General features: G+C 41.5%; 1 protein-coding gene across 1 annotated transcript in view; it reads right to left on the bottom strand.

Annotated features, from left to right (window-relative positions):
* Nucleotides 1-13,924: 13,924 nt before the first annotated feature.
* PITPNM1 (phosphatidylinositol transfer protein membrane associated 1) overlaps nt 13,925-18,636 on the bottom strand; it is a 36,150-nt gene continuing 31,438 nt past the window's right edge. The window contains exon 24 of the mRNA XM_007440695.3: nt 13,925-18,609. Coding sequence (XP_007440757.1) covers nt 18,355-18,609 — 255 coding nt within the window. The 3' untranslated portion in view covers nt 13,925-18,354. The remainder of the gene's footprint in view (nt 18,610-18,636) is intronic.

The raw sequence follows: 18,636 nt of genomic DNA, 5'->3' as shown, positions 1-18,636 counted from the left end.
GAAATCAACCCTGATTGCTCATTGGAAGGATCGATAATGAAGCTCAAGCTCAGATACTTTGGTCACCTAATGCGAAGAGAGATCTCTTTGGAGAAGACCCTGATGCTGGGAAAGATTGAAGGCAAAAGGAGAAGAGGACGGCAGAGGATGAGATGGTTAGATAGCATCACTGAAGCAATGAGCATGAAACTGAGCAAACTCAGGGAGGCAGTGAAGGACAGGAAGGCCTGGCACAATATGGTCCATGGGGTCACGAAGAGTCGGACACGACTTAACGACTAAACAACAACAATAGCCCTTTTATAAGAAAACCCACACTAATCTTCAGACAGATAGGATGAGATTTCTTTCTGCAAAGGGAACACATGTTTACAAAGGATGATCCTCTTCCTGAAGGTGAAAGGAGCGAATTATTAGGAGTTACAGGGCAAGGATAACTCTGATGCTTTTCCATCAAATAAACCAGATGCTTGGCTAGTTCAGCTAGCTTGGAAAATGCTCAGGATGACAATAAGACAGCATTTTGGAAAGAATAGTAAAACAGTGATTTGATCTCTGTTCTTATGACCTCTTCAGGCTCCAAGGCATGATTGTGATGTCCAATGATGATCTGAAGCAAGGATTGTGCTGATTTGAAAGCACACCTTTTGGTAATTGAATCCAGTGCCTCCTGTCTTGCCCCAGTTTTGGTGGGGCTGCTGGCATAACGATGGGCTGTCCACATTCTTTACTCTCCTCTGTGTTTTGGGCAACAGAAAACAGCATGGTAAGATTGTAAACTGTGGCCAGGGATAAGCTATGTCCAGCATCATAGGTGTAGGGGTAAAAATGGGGTTGCCAGGCCCTTCCAGTGGTGCTGTAAATCACTGGTTAAAAAAAAATCAAGAAGTAGCCTCATGAATTTACAGAAAAAGTTATAATTGCAAAAGAACATTTGACTGCTCTTAGTTTTGTTTTTGAGTAGTTCCCTCTTATCAGCAGCTTGCAAGTTAAGATACTGCTTGGGGAAAACTATCTCTATATATCACTTATTCATCCAACCTCAAACAAGTTTCTAAATCAGCATTAAAGAAAATAAAGCCTTCTTTTGTGTGGTGTTTTTTGTTAAGTTGGTAGTTGATTTTGTTGTTGTTGTTTTGTATATTTCCCTTTCTTTTCCATTTTTTGCATTTCTTTCTATAAAATGTTTAAGATAAATAGATAAACTTTAAAATAAAAATGGAAGGAAAATAATCAAGATACTGTTTGAAATCCCAGCTCATGTAAAAAAGGAAAGGATTTAATGGTTTCAAACTACTTCCTCTTCAGTTTAATTCAGGAGGCAGGGTGGTCTCCTTACTCATCTGCGTCACCTGCTAAACACAGGGATGTTGCTTAAGTTGGCTTGAAAACTACTTGAATTCTTTGTATTCTCCTGAGCTTAAAAATTACATCTTTTGTGCTCAGTTTTGGCACTGTGCAACTAGTATAAATATTAGTGCTTCCATCCTGTGTCAGTTCTAAATAAAAATATAATACCCACCTCTTTCTATATCCTTCCAAAGTTCTAGTGAAGCTGAAGCCTCCTTTTTTGGTGGTAACCTTCAGCCTTTGTATTTCAGCAAAAAGATCATCCATGCCTATGAGTAATTTAAATGTCAGGAAAACATTGCAGAGCTAAGTACACAAGATCTAAGTAAACAAACACGATGAACCTGCCATTTCAACTTCAGATGGTTTGGGATATATTTTGATCAACTCTTCCTTGAAACACCCAGTGCTAAACTTTACATGCGTGCAGCTGTTTCCATCAAATTCTTTCCACAATATGACAGTGATGAGCCAGAGAAAGAGGGATTAATTTGTTCCTCCCCACTGCCCCAAATTGTTTAGATAATTATGATTACAGTGCTGGAAACATTTCAGGCTGCCATTACAACATATGTTACTATGCCTATGCTAACCTCCTTGTGGAATAAGGAAGGAGTTGCTTCAAGTTAGCCAATGCTGGTGTTGAAAGTTTCTTCAACAACAGTCCATTTGGGGGGAGATTGAGACATTTCCTGATATTGTTACAAGACAATCAGATCAATTTTGTAAACTTCCTGGTGAGAAGAGAAACAGGGAATAATCTGGAAAGAGACCTCCACTCCATAAGACTACATCACCACTGCAAAGATATATGTTAGTAAAACTGGATGGGAATTTATGAATAACTATTAGGAAGAGTGCTGAAGGAAATACGAAGTTAGCATAGGAGAGGGCAAAAGAAGACATGTGAATCTTCCTGGTTTGGAAATAATTAGAAGTCTTCAATCAGGATGGTTCATTCTGACTTCCAGGAAAAAGCACTGTTCTATCTATTTGATATTTTTTCTGTTCAGATAATCAGCTGTGTTTAGGAACCTGCAAGAACTTTGGGCTCTATCAAGAAGCTGTGAAGCTGCCATGTCAGAAGCTGGACTCCTTCTGCAGAGATTCCTCCAGGGACATCCCAGAGTTTTTGAGGTAAGCATCGGGCATGGGAAGTTTAGGCATTCTAGGACACACAAACTCTTCCTCACACAACTTATCAGTACTGTGTGCATTGTCTGCATTTCCTGGTTGCAACTCATGCAACACAGTGGCCTTGGTGAATGGCCTGACTAGACTTACTCCTTCATTTCCTTTATCTCTCTGTGAGCAACAGCCCACTGTTTATAGGCGTATCTTTCATTTCTTCAAATGTCACTCATTTAATTAGTATTTTGAATATTCTTTTTTGATTATATTAGCAATGTTATATTTTTGGGTGTACTTCATCATATCTTCTAGTTATACTTTACCAATAAAGTATTTAAATGTGAAACACCCCCCGCACCTCCCCCCCCCACCCTCACGCAAGTATGCAGAAGAGCTTGAAGGCCTGGCACTATAACTTTGTCACATACTCAGGCAGAAGGCTAGAGCCCAGGGGCTTTTGAATATTTTCATTTATTATACTTAGGATTAATAATGTTAGTTATCCACAACTCTTCCTCCTCAAGAAGCATGGAGTAGTGTACAAATAAATGTGTTATAAATAAAATCAACCCTAACCCTAATCATAACAGTGCAATGTCAAGCTGTACAGGAATGAAGAGCAGCTGTCTGTTTTTATGTGCTCACCCCCTGAACTACCAAATGCTTGAAGCTGTTCAACTTCATGCCTCCAGTTGGGTGGGGACTCCAACTCCCAGGGTGCTGTGTTACTCCCTAAATCAATGTTTCTCAACCTTGGCAACTTGAAGATGTGCAAACTTCAGTCGATGATGATTTTTGTCAACTGCAGCATCAGATTGTGGTGAGTCCTTGGGACCAAGTTTCTGTTTTCTTTGTGAAGTTTATGGGAACAACTAGTGCTAATACAACTGGCAGAAGTTGGACTGAGAGCTGGGGACATTGTTTTCACTAACAGAAGATTGAATGCCCTCACCGGGCTAGCACAAATTGAACTCACACATGACATGCATACCAATTCTACAAGAATGGTTTTTGTTGCTGCAGGACCTTATGGTGAGCAGTAATCTTCACTTCCTGTTTTCAGCATTTCATAACAGCAGAAGTGAAGAAAACCACAGAACACCTGCAAAGTACTTCTGAGGTCTGGGGAGTCGACCTTTATCTGTAACTTTGGGCCCTTCCCAACCTTGCAAAGTTAACTTGAAGATGATCTGTGATCATTTTCAAACCTGCTTGCTTTACAGTGCTGAGACTGGGAGCAAAAGTACACTTGGTACCCCATCCCTAAGTGCCACAGGTCCTGCAGTTAAAAAAAAAAAATCCCCTCACTCTGTGCATAAGGAAAATTAAATAAATTGTTTGCACACATCCCTCCCCATTCTCCCCTAATAGTACGAGTATTTGTTTGATAGCATACTAAAAAAAGAAAAAACCTAAGAGGGTCCTATGAGGAAAAGCTGGAAACATGTCAAACTACTTTTCCCTTCTTAAAGGACCTTCACTCAAGTGCGGTAGAGCTTCAGTATTAGAAACCACACATACACACACCATTTTAGGGCACCCCCACATGCAGAATTTATACCACTTTCCAATTTCTATCAGGATCAGCTCTGAACTTCTTTAATCCCACGACAGCCTCCCTGCTTAGCAGTTGAGCCTATTGACATCTGGCTTTGATGCACTTGAAACCCCAGTGAAGCTAAGTTGCTGTGGTGGTTTAATGCCGCTGCTCTGTTTCCCCGTCTGATGATTAGGCCTTACCCTGCCTCCTGCTCTTGCATGGTATCTTCATCAGTGAGTCTGGTCTTTCAAAAGGAAAGGTGGCTTGATGGATTTTCAGCTCCCTGCTCACAGAAAGTGTTGAGATTTTTTCTCTCTTTTTGCAGCCATCAGACAAATTAATGTAAACTGAAGTATGTGGATGGGGAAAGGGGCTTGCAGTTAGACAGCCTTATAAATCTAAATTTAAATTTACTTTCCTTTAACATATTGTTGCTGCAGGACTTAATGGCAACTGGAACCGGATAGTGGTTTTCATTCCTTGTTCTCTGAACCTCTGTGCTGGCATCTATGAAGCCAATGGCGGGTCATCTTCCAGGCTGTTTTTGTGAGAACGGGGAATGAAGAAACTAGTAACGTCTGGAAATATCTTTACTGTGATTTCAAATGCACTGCAGCTCAGCTGGAAATAATAAAACTGAGTTATTGAATGCAGCCAGTATGATAGGATCACAGCTCTACTTTTCAACTAGGGCAGAGTCCTCATGAGAAAGTGGCCTTAAGGTCATTTTTCCATATCTTGATCTTGGGGATAGTAGAGAACAAGTCATGTCCTTCTTCTATATATTTCCACCCACCCCCTGCCCCCTTCCTGGAACTTAAAGAGCACTGATATATTTCCCCAGAGTCTTTTTTTTTTTTTGGTTCAACATAACCAGTTCCTTCAACCTCTCTTTGGAAAACATAGTTTCCAACCCCCTGATCACCTTCCTCTGAACCTTGCCTAATGTGTCTGAGTCCTTCTTAGGCCTAAAACCACGTTAAGCCTGAACTCCTGCCCTTTCTTGAAGTGGTAATTTATACTCAAAGTGGACTGGTGAGGTCAGTTGCTTGGATTGTGCGTTTTCAAGTTACAAACTGAAGATGCTGGCCTCAGTCTCTAAACCTTGCGAAGAAAGGAGAGAAGATCCATCTCACGGCTCTTCCCTTTCACCTTGCTTACTTGAGGGGCTGCAGAAGAGAGTTCGCAATGGGGCTAAAAAGAGAAAGCAGCAACAGCATTGTTGTCTACTTCTGTGACATTTTGCATCTACAGGTAGTCCCCAGTTTAAGAATGAGTTCCGTTCCCAAGGTCTGTCCTTAAGTCGAATTTGTATGTAAGCCAGAACAGTATTACTGTATGATACTGTATAAGTAGTATTGTGTAATGAACTTGAACCATTGTTTATTTAACTCCAATCATTGTGTATTTAACTCAAATTTTGCTACAATAGGCTCCGTTCTTAACTATGGGTTGTCCGTAAACCGGGCACTCTTAACCCAGGGACTCCCTGTATTTATTTGTGTTGTGCATGCTCCAAAATTGATTTTGAAGTATTTTGGACCTTATGCAAATGCATAACCTCGCTGCTATTTATTAAAGCTGCCAGATTTATTTTTCAGGCTTCCACATAAACCTGGAAAATAAAGTGCTGCTGCTTTAAGAATTAGATTAACGTTAACAAGCAGATTCTCTGAATAAGATTTCAACAGCCCCAGGGAGATTTATCCTGTTAAATATAAACAACTTTATTGCCTTAAACGAGTTGCTCATGGCCCGATGCCTCTGGCCACCGGGGGTTTCCAGGCAGTTGCCATTTCTTGATTTTGTGCCTTTTCTCGTTGGAGGAAAACACAACAGCACACAATACACTCAACTGCCTCTCAAAAGGAATTTATTAGCTCACTATTTTGAACCGTTTTTTTTAATCATGCCATTACAGCCTGAAAGAAAAACAACACTGAAACTCCATCCTTTAGTTTTTCTTTTCAGGATAGCAACTTCTTGGTCTAGCTGGTAGCCCCCTTTTCTTGGGAATTTGTTTCAAACATGCTAGGATTGAGCAATGCATTAACCCATGGTTTACTGAATAAATGTAGTTGCCTGGGCTCACACAGCAGCACCTGGAGTCATAAACTGAGCCATAAACTAACCAACTGCATTTTGGCTTAGTGTTCTAGATGATCCCAGCCACATAATAAGCACTGATGAGGCTCACTGGTGCTTTCAAACCAATTATTATATTTTAGCCTGATCTACCTTACAGGGTTGTTGTAAGAATAAAATAGACAAAGAACCAAACTGAGTGCATTGAATCAGAAGAACAAAAGAGCAGAGTGATACCATGTACTTTATCCAAGTAAGCGCTGATCTAAATATATTTAGATATTTTAGGGTTATTGAGGATGAGGCAGTTGAAAAATCCCTGTAAGATACCAAGCTGTCTTTTCTTGATTTAAAGCAACACAATTCTGAGTACAGAAAGCTGGCAGGTTTAGGCTGCATTCTTATAGTCATTTATGCAGAAATAAGTCCCACCAAAATAGAACTTAATTTTGAGTGAACATATATAGACTGGCACTATTATACAGATCTCCCCACTGTCGCAGCTTTCTTCAAACCTCTGCAACATTGCTAATACATTACCTAGCTACATTCTCTACCAACCAATATTAAGTCTGTGTTCTATGCATGTAATCTTTACGTATAAGTAGATGCATACAGCTATCATCTCATATACGCAGATCAAGTCTCTGTTGATAGTACAAATCCCCTAATGGCTGCATTCTCCCAAGAGATAGGCAAACAACATGACTGATGTACAATTTGCTAGTACCACCTCAGTATTTTTAGCAGCCACCTGTTGCTTTATGGCAAGAAGGTATCTTCAGCACTCACAGAATAATTGGAATAGCAGAGATGGAGCTTAAATGGAAAGTATTGGAATAGTTATTTATAATGTATTAGGCCTGCATGAATATTCGATTCAAACAGGGTGATGGGGGCATAAGTAACTTTCCCAGACAGGAAGGGCTGCAACTTGTGTGCCAACTAAAGCTGGGCAAAAGCTCCCTTGGCTGCAATCTCTGTCTGCCCCTTAGGCAGGAGATGAGTCCAAGAGGACATCCAAATCATGGTCCTACTCTAGAGGAAGAGTGTGACCCCATTGCAAACCAACCTCAGAAACGGAATTGAGCCAGACTGATCATTTACAAACAGCTATTCTGTCTCGGGATTTAATTTAAGCTTGTTTTGACACATACTGCCTTTGAATGTATAAAGTAGCAAGAATGGGAGGGGAAATGGCTGCAGGGGACAAGTCGTAATGCATCACGGGCAATCATTTGGTTTACCTTTATTGGGAAACCCTGCTGGAATCAGTGGAACTTATTTCTGAGTAAACATGAACTTAATTAGGGGGTTGATCTGTTCCGAAAATCCATATAGCACTCTATTGTCAGAGGAAAGTGGTTTCTGATTACTCAAAAGTTGGGGCTCTGAGAATGGGAAGAGTTATAAAAGGGATGGATGCTCTAACAAAGGGATACTGTAAACCGCCCAGAGTCACTCTGCAGTGAGATGGGTGGTGACAAATTTGAAATAGAAATAAAATAAATAAATAAAAATATTCCCAAGATCCCCAACCTCAATCTATATACATCTCTCAATAAGCTGGAGGCAGTCTTGCAACCAGTGGTCATCTCTCCTTCCTTTTGTATGCTAGGTACAATATGTCTGGCTCTTTTCTTTCCATTTTTCTACCTTCCATTTAACTACATAGACAACCCTTTTTGTTCTGCCTGAACCAAATGTTTGACTCTAGGAGCAGGTACTTTCTCCCTTTCATTCTACTTCACCCTTTCCTGCCAAAAGCAATACAAATTTTAGAAAGGGCTTCTTACTGACACTAGGCAGCAAGTGAATTTAATGCTGAAACAAAGTGGTTTTCGCCAAATCAAGAGCTCTTTCATTTTCTAGGAAACACAACTTTGCCTTTTCTCCCCTATTGCTAAAAACTGAAACTCTGGCTTCTGTCAGGGGAGGGAAATAACTGTGAAAGGATGTAGAGGCTAACCAGAGTGTAGCATGTACTTCACTTTTGCATGTATGTATGTGTGTGTGTGCCCAAGGGAGGTAACTCTACCATAAACACAGGCTATTTCTTAGTTCTTCCTCTTGAGTCCCCAAGAATCAGAGGTCCTACCTATGGAAACTTTGACCAGTTTCTATCCAGTGGCAGCTATGCTTTATGCAGCAATTAAGATAGCTGGGTGGATTTTCTCAGCAAACCAATTGGCTGGATTGGTCAATGTGGTTGGTAAACCATGGTTTATGGTTATGTTTATTGGGTAAATACAGCCATAAAGTATTACACTGTAACTGAATAGTTAAATAGCTGAATGGACCAGAGTTCCTAGAAATGTTTAAAGAAGAAGATACTTTGTTCCACATTACACTGAACACCAACAAATTATGGGCTACAGTTATGTTTACTAGTAGAAGCTTAGAGGTGTCCTTAAAGTGCCTGGTATCCTGTGACCTCTTGATTCTTACTTGGCATAACTTTGCTTTGGAAAATAAACAAAACTGCAGTCAAACCCAAAGTGCAATGTTGCACTCCAGGTGCTGTGGAACAGATTGTAGGAGACTGCTTTAAACAAGTCAGGAGTTTATCCACTTTGAGTCCCCAGAGTTTCCCTGACTTTTGCTCCCGTTTGTTTTTCAGCTGGAACTGTCAGGAATTGGGCCAGAAAAGGCCTGCAGGAAGAGCATATTCCTCACCAATAAGCAAAGAGACTAACGGGTTGAAACAATCATTTGATTACTGTAGGCCAGTGTTTCAGGGGTCCTGGAAATCAAATTTAAGTTGCCAGCCTATGTTGAAAAATAATGCAATATTAAAATCCCATCAAACAATCATGAGAACCAGTAGCGGCAGCAAATGCATCCATTTTAATTTTTAATACAGTAAATATTGATAAATATAACCCGTAAAACAAAAGCTCTTTTGAGGTCCTTCATAATTTTTAAAAATAGGAAGGGGTCCTGAGAGGAAAAAAGTTTAAGAAACACTGCTGTAGCTATTAAACAAACAGCTTGTTAAGAAAAGAGATGTAAAACTTTTCCTGGAGCATGTTTGGATTTCTTCCTAGATCTAATTTAAAAAATAAACTTCGTTATCCAGCTGACAATGGACCTGCCTTGTTGGTATTCTCTGGAAGCCATCACTTTCTCTGGGACCATCATGTTAGATACTTTTTCAAAGGCTTCTCAATGAAAATACCTGCTATTTTTGTCTACTGGATTGGAGTTCCAATCTCACTCTTCAGCAATCCTAAAAATTACAATAAAGCAAAGACTGTTGCTCAGACATTGGGCACTTCCAAACAGCATAGTTTTCATCTTGTTTCTATCTCCAACTGTTCACAAACCAGCTTCAAGGCTCCCTTCAATTATCTTCATTAGTGCCAGACTCAAAACACTGAGGTCAGGGAACACCGTAAGCCAGACAGCTCTCCCACCTATCTGCTAACCAATAGGAAAGTTGTTGTTTTTTAAAGACTACAGACAGTGTCCCGCTCCTTAAACTATCAGATTTTCTGGAGCAATGACAATCCCCTCAACCCTACCACTACCACCACTCCACCTAAAAGAAAATAAATTATTAGCAAGCCTCTCCTTCTGCATTTTTAGACCATGTTTTGTCTATCTGAACTTTGAAAAAAAAAAAGCAGATATTATGGAAGGAAGCCATCCCTGCTGTGAAAGGACCGTTCTTTCTTTCATTTTGTTTGAAAGACCCTGCTAGTTATAGTGCTGGAATAACATGGGCGCATTTTAATAACCATGTGCTTTTCACAATAGCTCTAACCATAGTTGTAGGTTGCAGTATAAGCCTCTATATGTGTATAGAAAAGATACTGTATAAAAGCACACTTGGGCCCAAGGTTTGAGAGATGGGGTGGGGCAAGTGTTAGGTGCATACTACTTATATATGCAGTGAAAATGAAACCAGACAGCTGCTGCTGCTCTCCTCCTCTTCCACAGGAATTGTGACACTTATTAGAAATTGACTAGAAGGAATTTGGTGTTGGAGAAGACTCTTGAGAATACCATGGACAGCCAAGAAAACAAACAAATGGATCAACAAACAAATCAATCCAGAGTTCTCACTTGACCACAAGTGAACAGATTCACATTATCCTACTTTGGACATATTGTGCAAAGGTCTAGCTCTCTGGAGAAGGCTCTGAAGCTGGGAAAGGTAGAAGGAAAGAGGATGACCAGCAGCAATGTGGATGGACTCAGAGCAGTGATGGATACACAGTTGGAAGTCCTAAAGGACCAAGTTAGGGACAGATCATCATGGAGAAAATCTTTTTGATTGCTAAGAGTCAGCATCACAGGGCATAATCAGTAAGAAGGAATAAGATCAATTTCACTGTTAGATTGCCTGTATTTCTCCCTAGCATTGTCAGTGGATGCATAGAACAAGGAGGCAGGGCCAAAGAAGCCAAGAGTAAAACAGACCTGATGATTGGAGGAAAGAGGAGGAGAAGGAGGAGGAGGAGGAGAAGGAAGAAGAGAAGAGGAGGAAGAGGAAGAGGAGGAGGAGGAGGAAGAAGAAGAAGGAGAAGAAGGAGAAGAAGGAGGAGGAGGAGGCGGCACATAAACTGATCTCAACTTTTTGATAAAGTTGTGGGGTATCCATTTTGTTAGAAGATGTTGCATAGGTGGTCTGTTTCCTTTTTCTAGTGTTCTGGGTTGCTGCAGTGCATTTGTATTAGTCTGAATAATGTTCTTAAACAGCTCCTCTTGTAGGAGGTCAGATTGTTACTTTGGTAATGGAACACTTAGTGTGGGTTGTTTTTCAATAGACTTAAGCTTCTAATTTGCTACATCTTCCAACAAAATGGATACCCATGCAATTTTATCAAACAGTGCCTGACAATTCAACCCACTACAGCATAAACAACACAAGCTATGAAAAGGATAACACTACCATACATCAAAAAATCTCAGAAACAACCAACAGATTATTACAACCACACACCATTACTATAGCACACAAACCAACTAAAGCCCTCCAAAACATCTTAAGTAAACCAAAAGACCCAGTAGCTCAAAGAGAGTTGTCTACAACATACAGTATAAGGACTGTAACAGCTACTATGTAGGACAGACAAGCAGAAGGCTGGCAGAGCACATCCATGAACACCAACTAGCAGTCAGAAGACATGATGAAAACTCCTTAACCTCACAACACATGGACAGACTCAACCATAGTTTCAGCTTGGAAATTGTGAGTATCCTAGACCAAGCTGAATCCAAAAACACTAGGGAATTCCTGGAAGCTTGGCATTCAGACAAATCAGCCATCAACAAACACATAGAAATAAACTATATTTACACACCATTAAAAAGAGACAATAAAAAAGCTAAGAAGGAAACAAAAACACCAGAACACATCCTCTCCAGCACCCAGCACCCAGATAAGCAGGGATTACCACCATGCAAACACTCAAGCTGAAAGCAACACCCTAATCAAGGAACTACCAAGGAGAAAACCACACCCCCGCCAAAACTGGCAGGGCAAGCTACTGTATATAAACCGGGAGCAAACCCCACACTCACTAGCACTGATGATGTTACCTAGTTGGGTAATGAAACATCTGCAAGCAAATAACCAAGCTTAGAGAGCACCAAGATCTCCACACTTGAAGGTCTTTTAAGAAGAGAATCTTGGGTCAATTCCCTGAATAAAGTCAGGCATCTAGGCTGCCTAGTTCATGAATATTCAATTTGAGTAGGTTGAACATGAGGGAGCTTTGCACCATGTTCATGGTTATAAATCTCTAGATGTAAAATCAAGCCTGAATAAAAAAGGAACTGCCTTAATTTTAAAATTTGCATTATGACTGATAATTATTCATTCCCTTAATAATCTGGAGATAATCAATTCTAGTGTTAGAATACAGTATGTTTCTTTCACTAAGGTTTAGCATACTTCTTGAGGGCCTGGTACAAATACTCAGAACTAAACAAGCTACATGCATACTCAATTTTTAATGACCCCTTCTGATCTCTACCCAACACGGGTAGAGATCAGAAGGGCCTTCAGGAAAGAGATCAAATCTCAGAAGGGCCCTCATGGCCTTCAGGAAAGAGATCAAATCCTGGCTGTGCCAGAAGGCCTGGGGGCCAGCACCTGTGGAGATGGCTGGTGGGGTGAGGGGTTGTCCCCTCCCCAGCATCTTACAGGTTTTTTGGGGCCAAATTATAGGAGGTTTTTAGCCCATTTTTAATATATGTTTTTTAAAACTATTTATAGATTATGTCCATGTCTGGAGAGTCCTGTGTTTTTTCTTCTTTTTTATTATTGTTAGCCGCCCAGAGTCACCCATTGGGGGGCATACAAATTTGAAAATAAATAAAAAATAAAATAAACACATACGCACCCATGTATATTGGGAACTCTACTGTATTTTATAAATAAATGAATAAATGTGCACCTAGAAGAGTTTTCTTCTTTTAAAAACATAGAATCCAATAATGTAAGTTGCTCATTTCTTGATTGTCTATTCTCTGAGTATGTATAATTTTTTGTTTCAATACATACGCCTTGTTTCACTAGCTGCAACAAAAACACATGGAAGATCTGATAGGTTGACACGATTTGGTACTTTTTAAATTGCTTGTGAAGATATTCAGATTTCTAGAAAATGCCAGGCCTAAGTGACTCAGCTGCCCTGATCTGATTCAGTTTGGAGATCTGAGTTTCAAAGAGAGCACGATTTGATTCAGGTTTGTTTTTTGTGATTCAAAAGCAAACTTAACCATTCAAGCCACCAAGATTCAATCCATAAGCTCTAATGAAGAAACATCAAATGCCTGTTTCATTTTTAAATAGCATGGCATAAAAATAGTACGGGTGAATAGCTCTTCAGAGCACATTGTCTCTACCAACTGTTCAGTGCAAGAAAGTTCAGAAGTAGCAGGGATGTGGAAAAGACATCCTTCAAATTATCCAGCAAAGTGCCTGTTGTACTATTTGAACCACAAACATGTCTAACACGGAGTTCCCATTTTTTATTGCCACGTCAGTTGTTGGCAAAACATCTATTATCCAGAATTTAATCTTGGATGAAAGCATTGACCTGGATGCATTACAGAGATTTAACTGAAAAGGGGGGGGGATTAAGCTCTCTCAGCTCTGCTAGCTGGATTACTCTGAGATGCAGCAGGCCAGGCCAGGTGGTGGGGTGGCTGCACTCAGTAGGAATTTCACCAGCGAACAAGAGCCTGCAATTTTCAGTGCTTGCTGGTTGTGCAACAGTCTCTCTTCCTGAGCTAACTGGGGTAACCTCTGTGGGGGCAATGAATAACCTTAGGCTTGTCTTGAAGCACTTCAATGATTAGAGGAAGGTTGCACTTGAGTGCTCAGGACCTCCCATCTGTCATTGTAATGGTATGTGGGAATGACTGGGGGGTTGGGGGAGAGATGCTGCCCAGGGAATGATCAGTTAAAGGGGAGAGCCACAGCTGAATTATGGGCCAAGAAAGAAACTGAGAAAGGACCCTCCCTAACTTAGCAGTGTGTAAAAAGAGATGGTGGGAGATTTGTACTTTCAGACTTGCATGATTCTGTTAATGTAGCCTTACAATATAGTAGAATTAGTTCATCCAGTCATGTTTCCTGTCTGGTCTACCTGGGAAGGCCGATAGTCATGTTGGTCATGGGCTTGTCCTAATTTGTGTCTGGCAACAGGTTACATGGTGGATATGATATTCTGTTCAATTGGCACCAGTGAACATGAAGGAGGCCTAACTCTTATCAGAGACAGATCACTCTTTGGTTAGTTTTAGATTAATAGCTGCTATAAACCTCTGGGGGTGCGGGGGGGGGGGGCAGATTAAAATGATCCAACCCAGGTACATGATACAACTGGATGGTTTCCTGAAGGCACTTGGAGAATATCTCACCTCATTTGTCATTAGTGTTGCTGAAGCCCTGGGTGATCTATGAAACCCTGAAAGGGCCCACATAAGTGTGTTCTTCCCTCTAGCACAACTCAGTTGGTTCAACTAATGGGATAACTCTTTTTCTTCCTTAAAAATAAAAAGGAGAGGCAGAGGACTATCTCTGAAGACTGGTGATAACTGCCATATGCTAGGTGCCATGTGCAATAGAAACGTAATGTCACACCGTCCTTAGTGCCCTGACTCTGCTGTTACTTATTGTCATTACTCTTTCACTTCTCCCTTGTGTAAATAAACAATGATAATCAGAAGAAATAGAGTAGGTGAGAGAAACAAGGAGAAAGGCACCTGAGAACCTGCAAAACCTGGAATTCATACTCACCAGCCAAATGAACACAGGAGCTAGTTTGTTGAACTCAATTTTTCTTTGATTTCTATCCCACTTTCTACTCAAGGCAGCTAGTAATTTTAATACATAACACAAAAGGTATGTTTAATAATTAAATTGAGTATTAAAATTAGTAAAGTTTACATTTGCAAATAGTTAAGTGTTGCTTATAGTTTCTAAATCTAGAAAAATTCAGACCAGATGCATTCTACAGCCTGTCACTGAAACTGTAAGATATGTCTTCTATACTGTTTTATGCCGACACCTGCCTTGAGCTGGTAAACTCCACACTTGAGCTGTTGGCTGTGGGAAAGAATAGTTTGCAGACTAAATTAAATGTTATTTCTTTACATGCTTGTTCTCTGCAAGTTGCCTGTTAGGACAAAGTAGTATGTTTCAACTGAATTCTTCTCTCCATGTCAACAAAGTTCATATACAGGATGTATGGAAACTGTAAGGCTGGAATCCAAAGTCTTCATGGCTGCCTTTTATCCATAGCTGTATGCAAAGGTTTAGGCATCCCTGATCAAACTGTACATTTCAGTGAATCCTTAAACAAATGGAAACTCACATAATCTCTTTCCCAAAGAGAGAGCACAGGATTGATTTCAGAGACACAGGCAATTACTGTGAGGGAAATAAAATGGCTGCATAACCTCCAAAAAGGTCAAAAAGGATGGAATGAACCGAGTCAGCTGAGTATCTGCTTTTGCCTGTTGAATCTAGAAATAGATCAGTAGCACAGTAAAGGTTGTGATGAGAACTTATCCTTAATCTCACCCTCCAATGTGGGGTTCAACTAGCTGCACCTCCAGCAAGGAATCAGAGCTGGAGAGCCTCTTGCTTGAAGCATCAATCATGGTTGGTACAGGTTTGGCTGGTCCTAGAAGAGCTTCTGGGGCCACATTAGTCAAGGTCAACTTTCACCTCCCCTCTTTCCTTAGGCTTCCAGGCTACAGTTGTTGAGGACTTTTTCTGTCATTTTTTTTGAGTTGCTGTGCTAGTGAAGCTATCTTGAACTCTGGAAGGTCACATCATGCATTGCTGCAGAGGCTCGGAGCCTAAATGGTTGAATCTCAGGGACCACAATAAAGAACTGGCAGGCAGGCAGTGAAGTAGAACAGGTTGAGTCACAATCTACTGTGCTGCCACACTCCTCCCCCCACCGAAAAATTTATTATTTATTTATTAATTAAATCAATTTATATAGCTGCCTGTCTCACCACAGGCGACTCTGGGCAGCATACAACAAAGCTAAATACAGTAAAATACATTGAAAAAATATAAAACAAAATAAAACAGAGAATAAAAAGAAGTTAAAAATAAGGGAGCCACCTCACTAATTCCCCCGTCCCCTGGAGTCCCCAGGCCTGCCGGCATAGCCAAGTCTTAAGGGACTTCCAGAAGCTCAACAATGATGAGGCCAGTCTCACCTCAGGGGGGAGAAGATTCCACAGCGCAGGTGCCACAGCAGAAAAGGCCTGCTGCTTGGGGCCTGCCAAATGTATTTCCCTAGGCAATGGAACCCATAACATTCCCTCTCTGCTGGATCTGGTAGGATGGGCAGATGAAATCAGGGAGAGGCGGTCCCTCAGATAGCCTGGCCCCGTGCCATGAAGGGCTTTAAAGGTCAACACCAGCACCTTGAATGGGACCTGGAAACACACTGGTAACCAACGCAGCCCACAAAGCAGAGGGGTAATGTGTATTCTACTAGAAATACACATAACTGCTCACGCCACTGCATTTTGTACCAGCTGAAGTTGCTGGATACTCTTCAAGGGCAGCCCCACATAGAGCACATTGCAATAAATGTTTTACATTTTCTATCATGGAGGCCAGTTACACATCCCCCTCCTGGTAGCTTGCATATTAGGTCTTTACCTGAAAACTGGCACAGAATGCCAGGGAAAGATATTCCGTGTACCGGTATAGTGTCTCCAAGTAGCATTTAGATTTCAGTACTTAAACCTATCTTTTTTTCATATTCCAGTTGGGGAACTGCAAATTGTATGAACAGATTACAGTATAGATAAGCACTTTCCAACCCCACCCCCTTCAGCAGCTACTGCATTGGAGAAATTTAGAAATGCTTTGGTAAGAGAAAAGTTCATCCTTTCTTCCATACACAGGAAGAGGCTGGGAATGATTGTTGCCTCTCCTATCTCAGTGGAGGAAGAAAGAGAAGTGAAAGTGAGCTCTTCCTTAAAGCTCCAACCTTCTATTATTGTTTTTAGTGTTATATGATTCGTTTGTTTGTTTATTTATCAAAATGGTCACCACCCATCTCATTAAAAAGCAACTCTGGGCAGTTCACAGAAGAAATAAAATAAACTAAAATACAATATAAAACAATCTTAAATAAGTAATAAATTCCAAGGAATGATAAAATTGGCGAACTGCTCAGGAAGTGTCATCAGGGCACCAGCCACCCCCAGGATTGATTACAACTCTTGTCGCCCCATGCAAGCTGACAGAGCCCAGGTCTTAAATCCTTTCTGGAAAACTGGGAGGGTATGGGCCCACCGCACCTCTGGGGGGAGAATGTTCCACAGGGCAGGGGCAACGGCAGAGAAGGCTCTCCTCCTGGCCCCGCCAGCCAACATTCTCTCACTGACGGGGTTCTCAACATGCCCTCTCTGCCTGACTGGCTGAGACAGGCTGATGTGATGGGGGTGAGACGGTCCCTCAGGTAACCTGGCCCCATGCCATGCAGGGCTTTAAAGGTGATAACCAACACCTTGAATTGGACCTGGAAGCAAACTGGCACCCAATGCAGCTCCCGCAGCAAACGTATTATATGTGCCATCCTTGGGGCACCCAATATTGTCCGTGCGGCCGCATTTTGAACCAGCTGTAGCTTCCGGATACTCTTCAAGGGTAGCCCCATGTAGAGTACATTGCATAGTCTAACCGAGAGATATACACACAGAGAGAGTATATAAATACACACACACTTACATTTACATCTGTGGGGTGGAATTTAATTTCCTATTTAAGAGCGTCCATCCCTACTGAAATCTAAAAGAATGCTGAACTAGAAACCCCAACTGCTTCTTCAAGACATTTATAATGTTTAATACTTAAATTTTATTCAGTTTTCTTAACACATTGAAAGAATTGCAGAATTTCCATAAATCCTCCAAAGCAGGGTTCTTCTTCCTGCCTCTCTACTTCCCAGCAATTCGGACACAGTGAAGTAAATCCCACCCCCACCCCCAAATGTCCAGAAAGGAAGTACAGATTCATCCTTAAACCTGACTCTTCTGTGCTCTCATTCCGGACACAATACATGCACAGAAAGGCAGCATCATGCAGATATCCAAAGACCAAGAAGGTATAGGCAGGATTAGGGCTGAGAAGTGAAGTAGAGATTGGAGCACAGCACTCAGCCTTGGGAGTGAAATGGCCATGCTGGAATCCATATATATTTATATGGAGATATATAGATAGATAGATGTACTTTTTTTCTGAACCATCCACCCTACCTTAAACTGTAGAGGACTGTGGGAAGACTTGGGAAATCATTGGGGCCACTGCCTCACCTAGGAGGAGACTGGGAGAATGGATATAACCCAGTCTTAAAAGGCCTCACATTCTGAAAAAAGGAATTCACAAACAACATAGCACAGTTTAAATAAGGGGAGAGTATGAATGGATTCCCATTGTGCCCTTCCCCTCCACCCATCCCTAGGAGGTATGAGTTCAGGAACACTGGCTGCACTGTCGGTCAACGAAGACCACAAATAGAAGCCAAGAACTGGGGCCAATGGGAACGGAACGCTCTCTGGGATTGTATGGAAGTTCTCTCCTCCTTGTCCTAGCGGCACTGTCTGCCAGCTTCTGACCCCTCAAGGCACAGCCCTCTCTCTCCCTATCTGCATGGTGTTCTTAGCTTCTTTCTCTCCCATCTGTGGCCTCTACAGGCCCAATCCGGGCATCCGCTGCTGCAAGTAAGAAAATGCAGAGACTTTCCCTCTTGGGTTTACTCCTCACTCTCTAGCTTCAGACTGACACTGCGGATTTTGGCTCGGGGCTGGACACTTCCTGTCCCCTCTCGTTCAACCTGGCTCTGTCCCCGGGAGCGCAACAGCTGGCTCTGCTTGCGCAGGAAGTCAACAGGAGCAGGGCAGCCATAACTGCCTTTACCCAAGGTGGGCCTTGTTGTCCCCTTCGGCGAGTGGGCGAGAGATGCTGCTTCCAGCTGGGCTAGATGGGCAACGTAGCCGTCTGAAAGGAACTGCAAGGAGAAAGATTGAGGCAGCTA

Source organism: Python bivittatus, unplaced genomic scaffold (assembly GCF_059951505.1).
Source record: "Python bivittatus isolate LINGU-HERP-01145 unplaced genomic scaffold, Pbiv_v1 ctg000480_np1212, whole genome shotgun sequence".
Classification (NCBI taxonomy): domain Eukaryota; kingdom Metazoa; phylum Chordata; class Lepidosauria; order Squamata; family Pythonidae; genus Python; species Python bivittatus.
The sequence above is the reverse complement of the archived record's forward strand: the minus strand, read 5'-3'. Positions and strand labels throughout refer to the sequence as shown.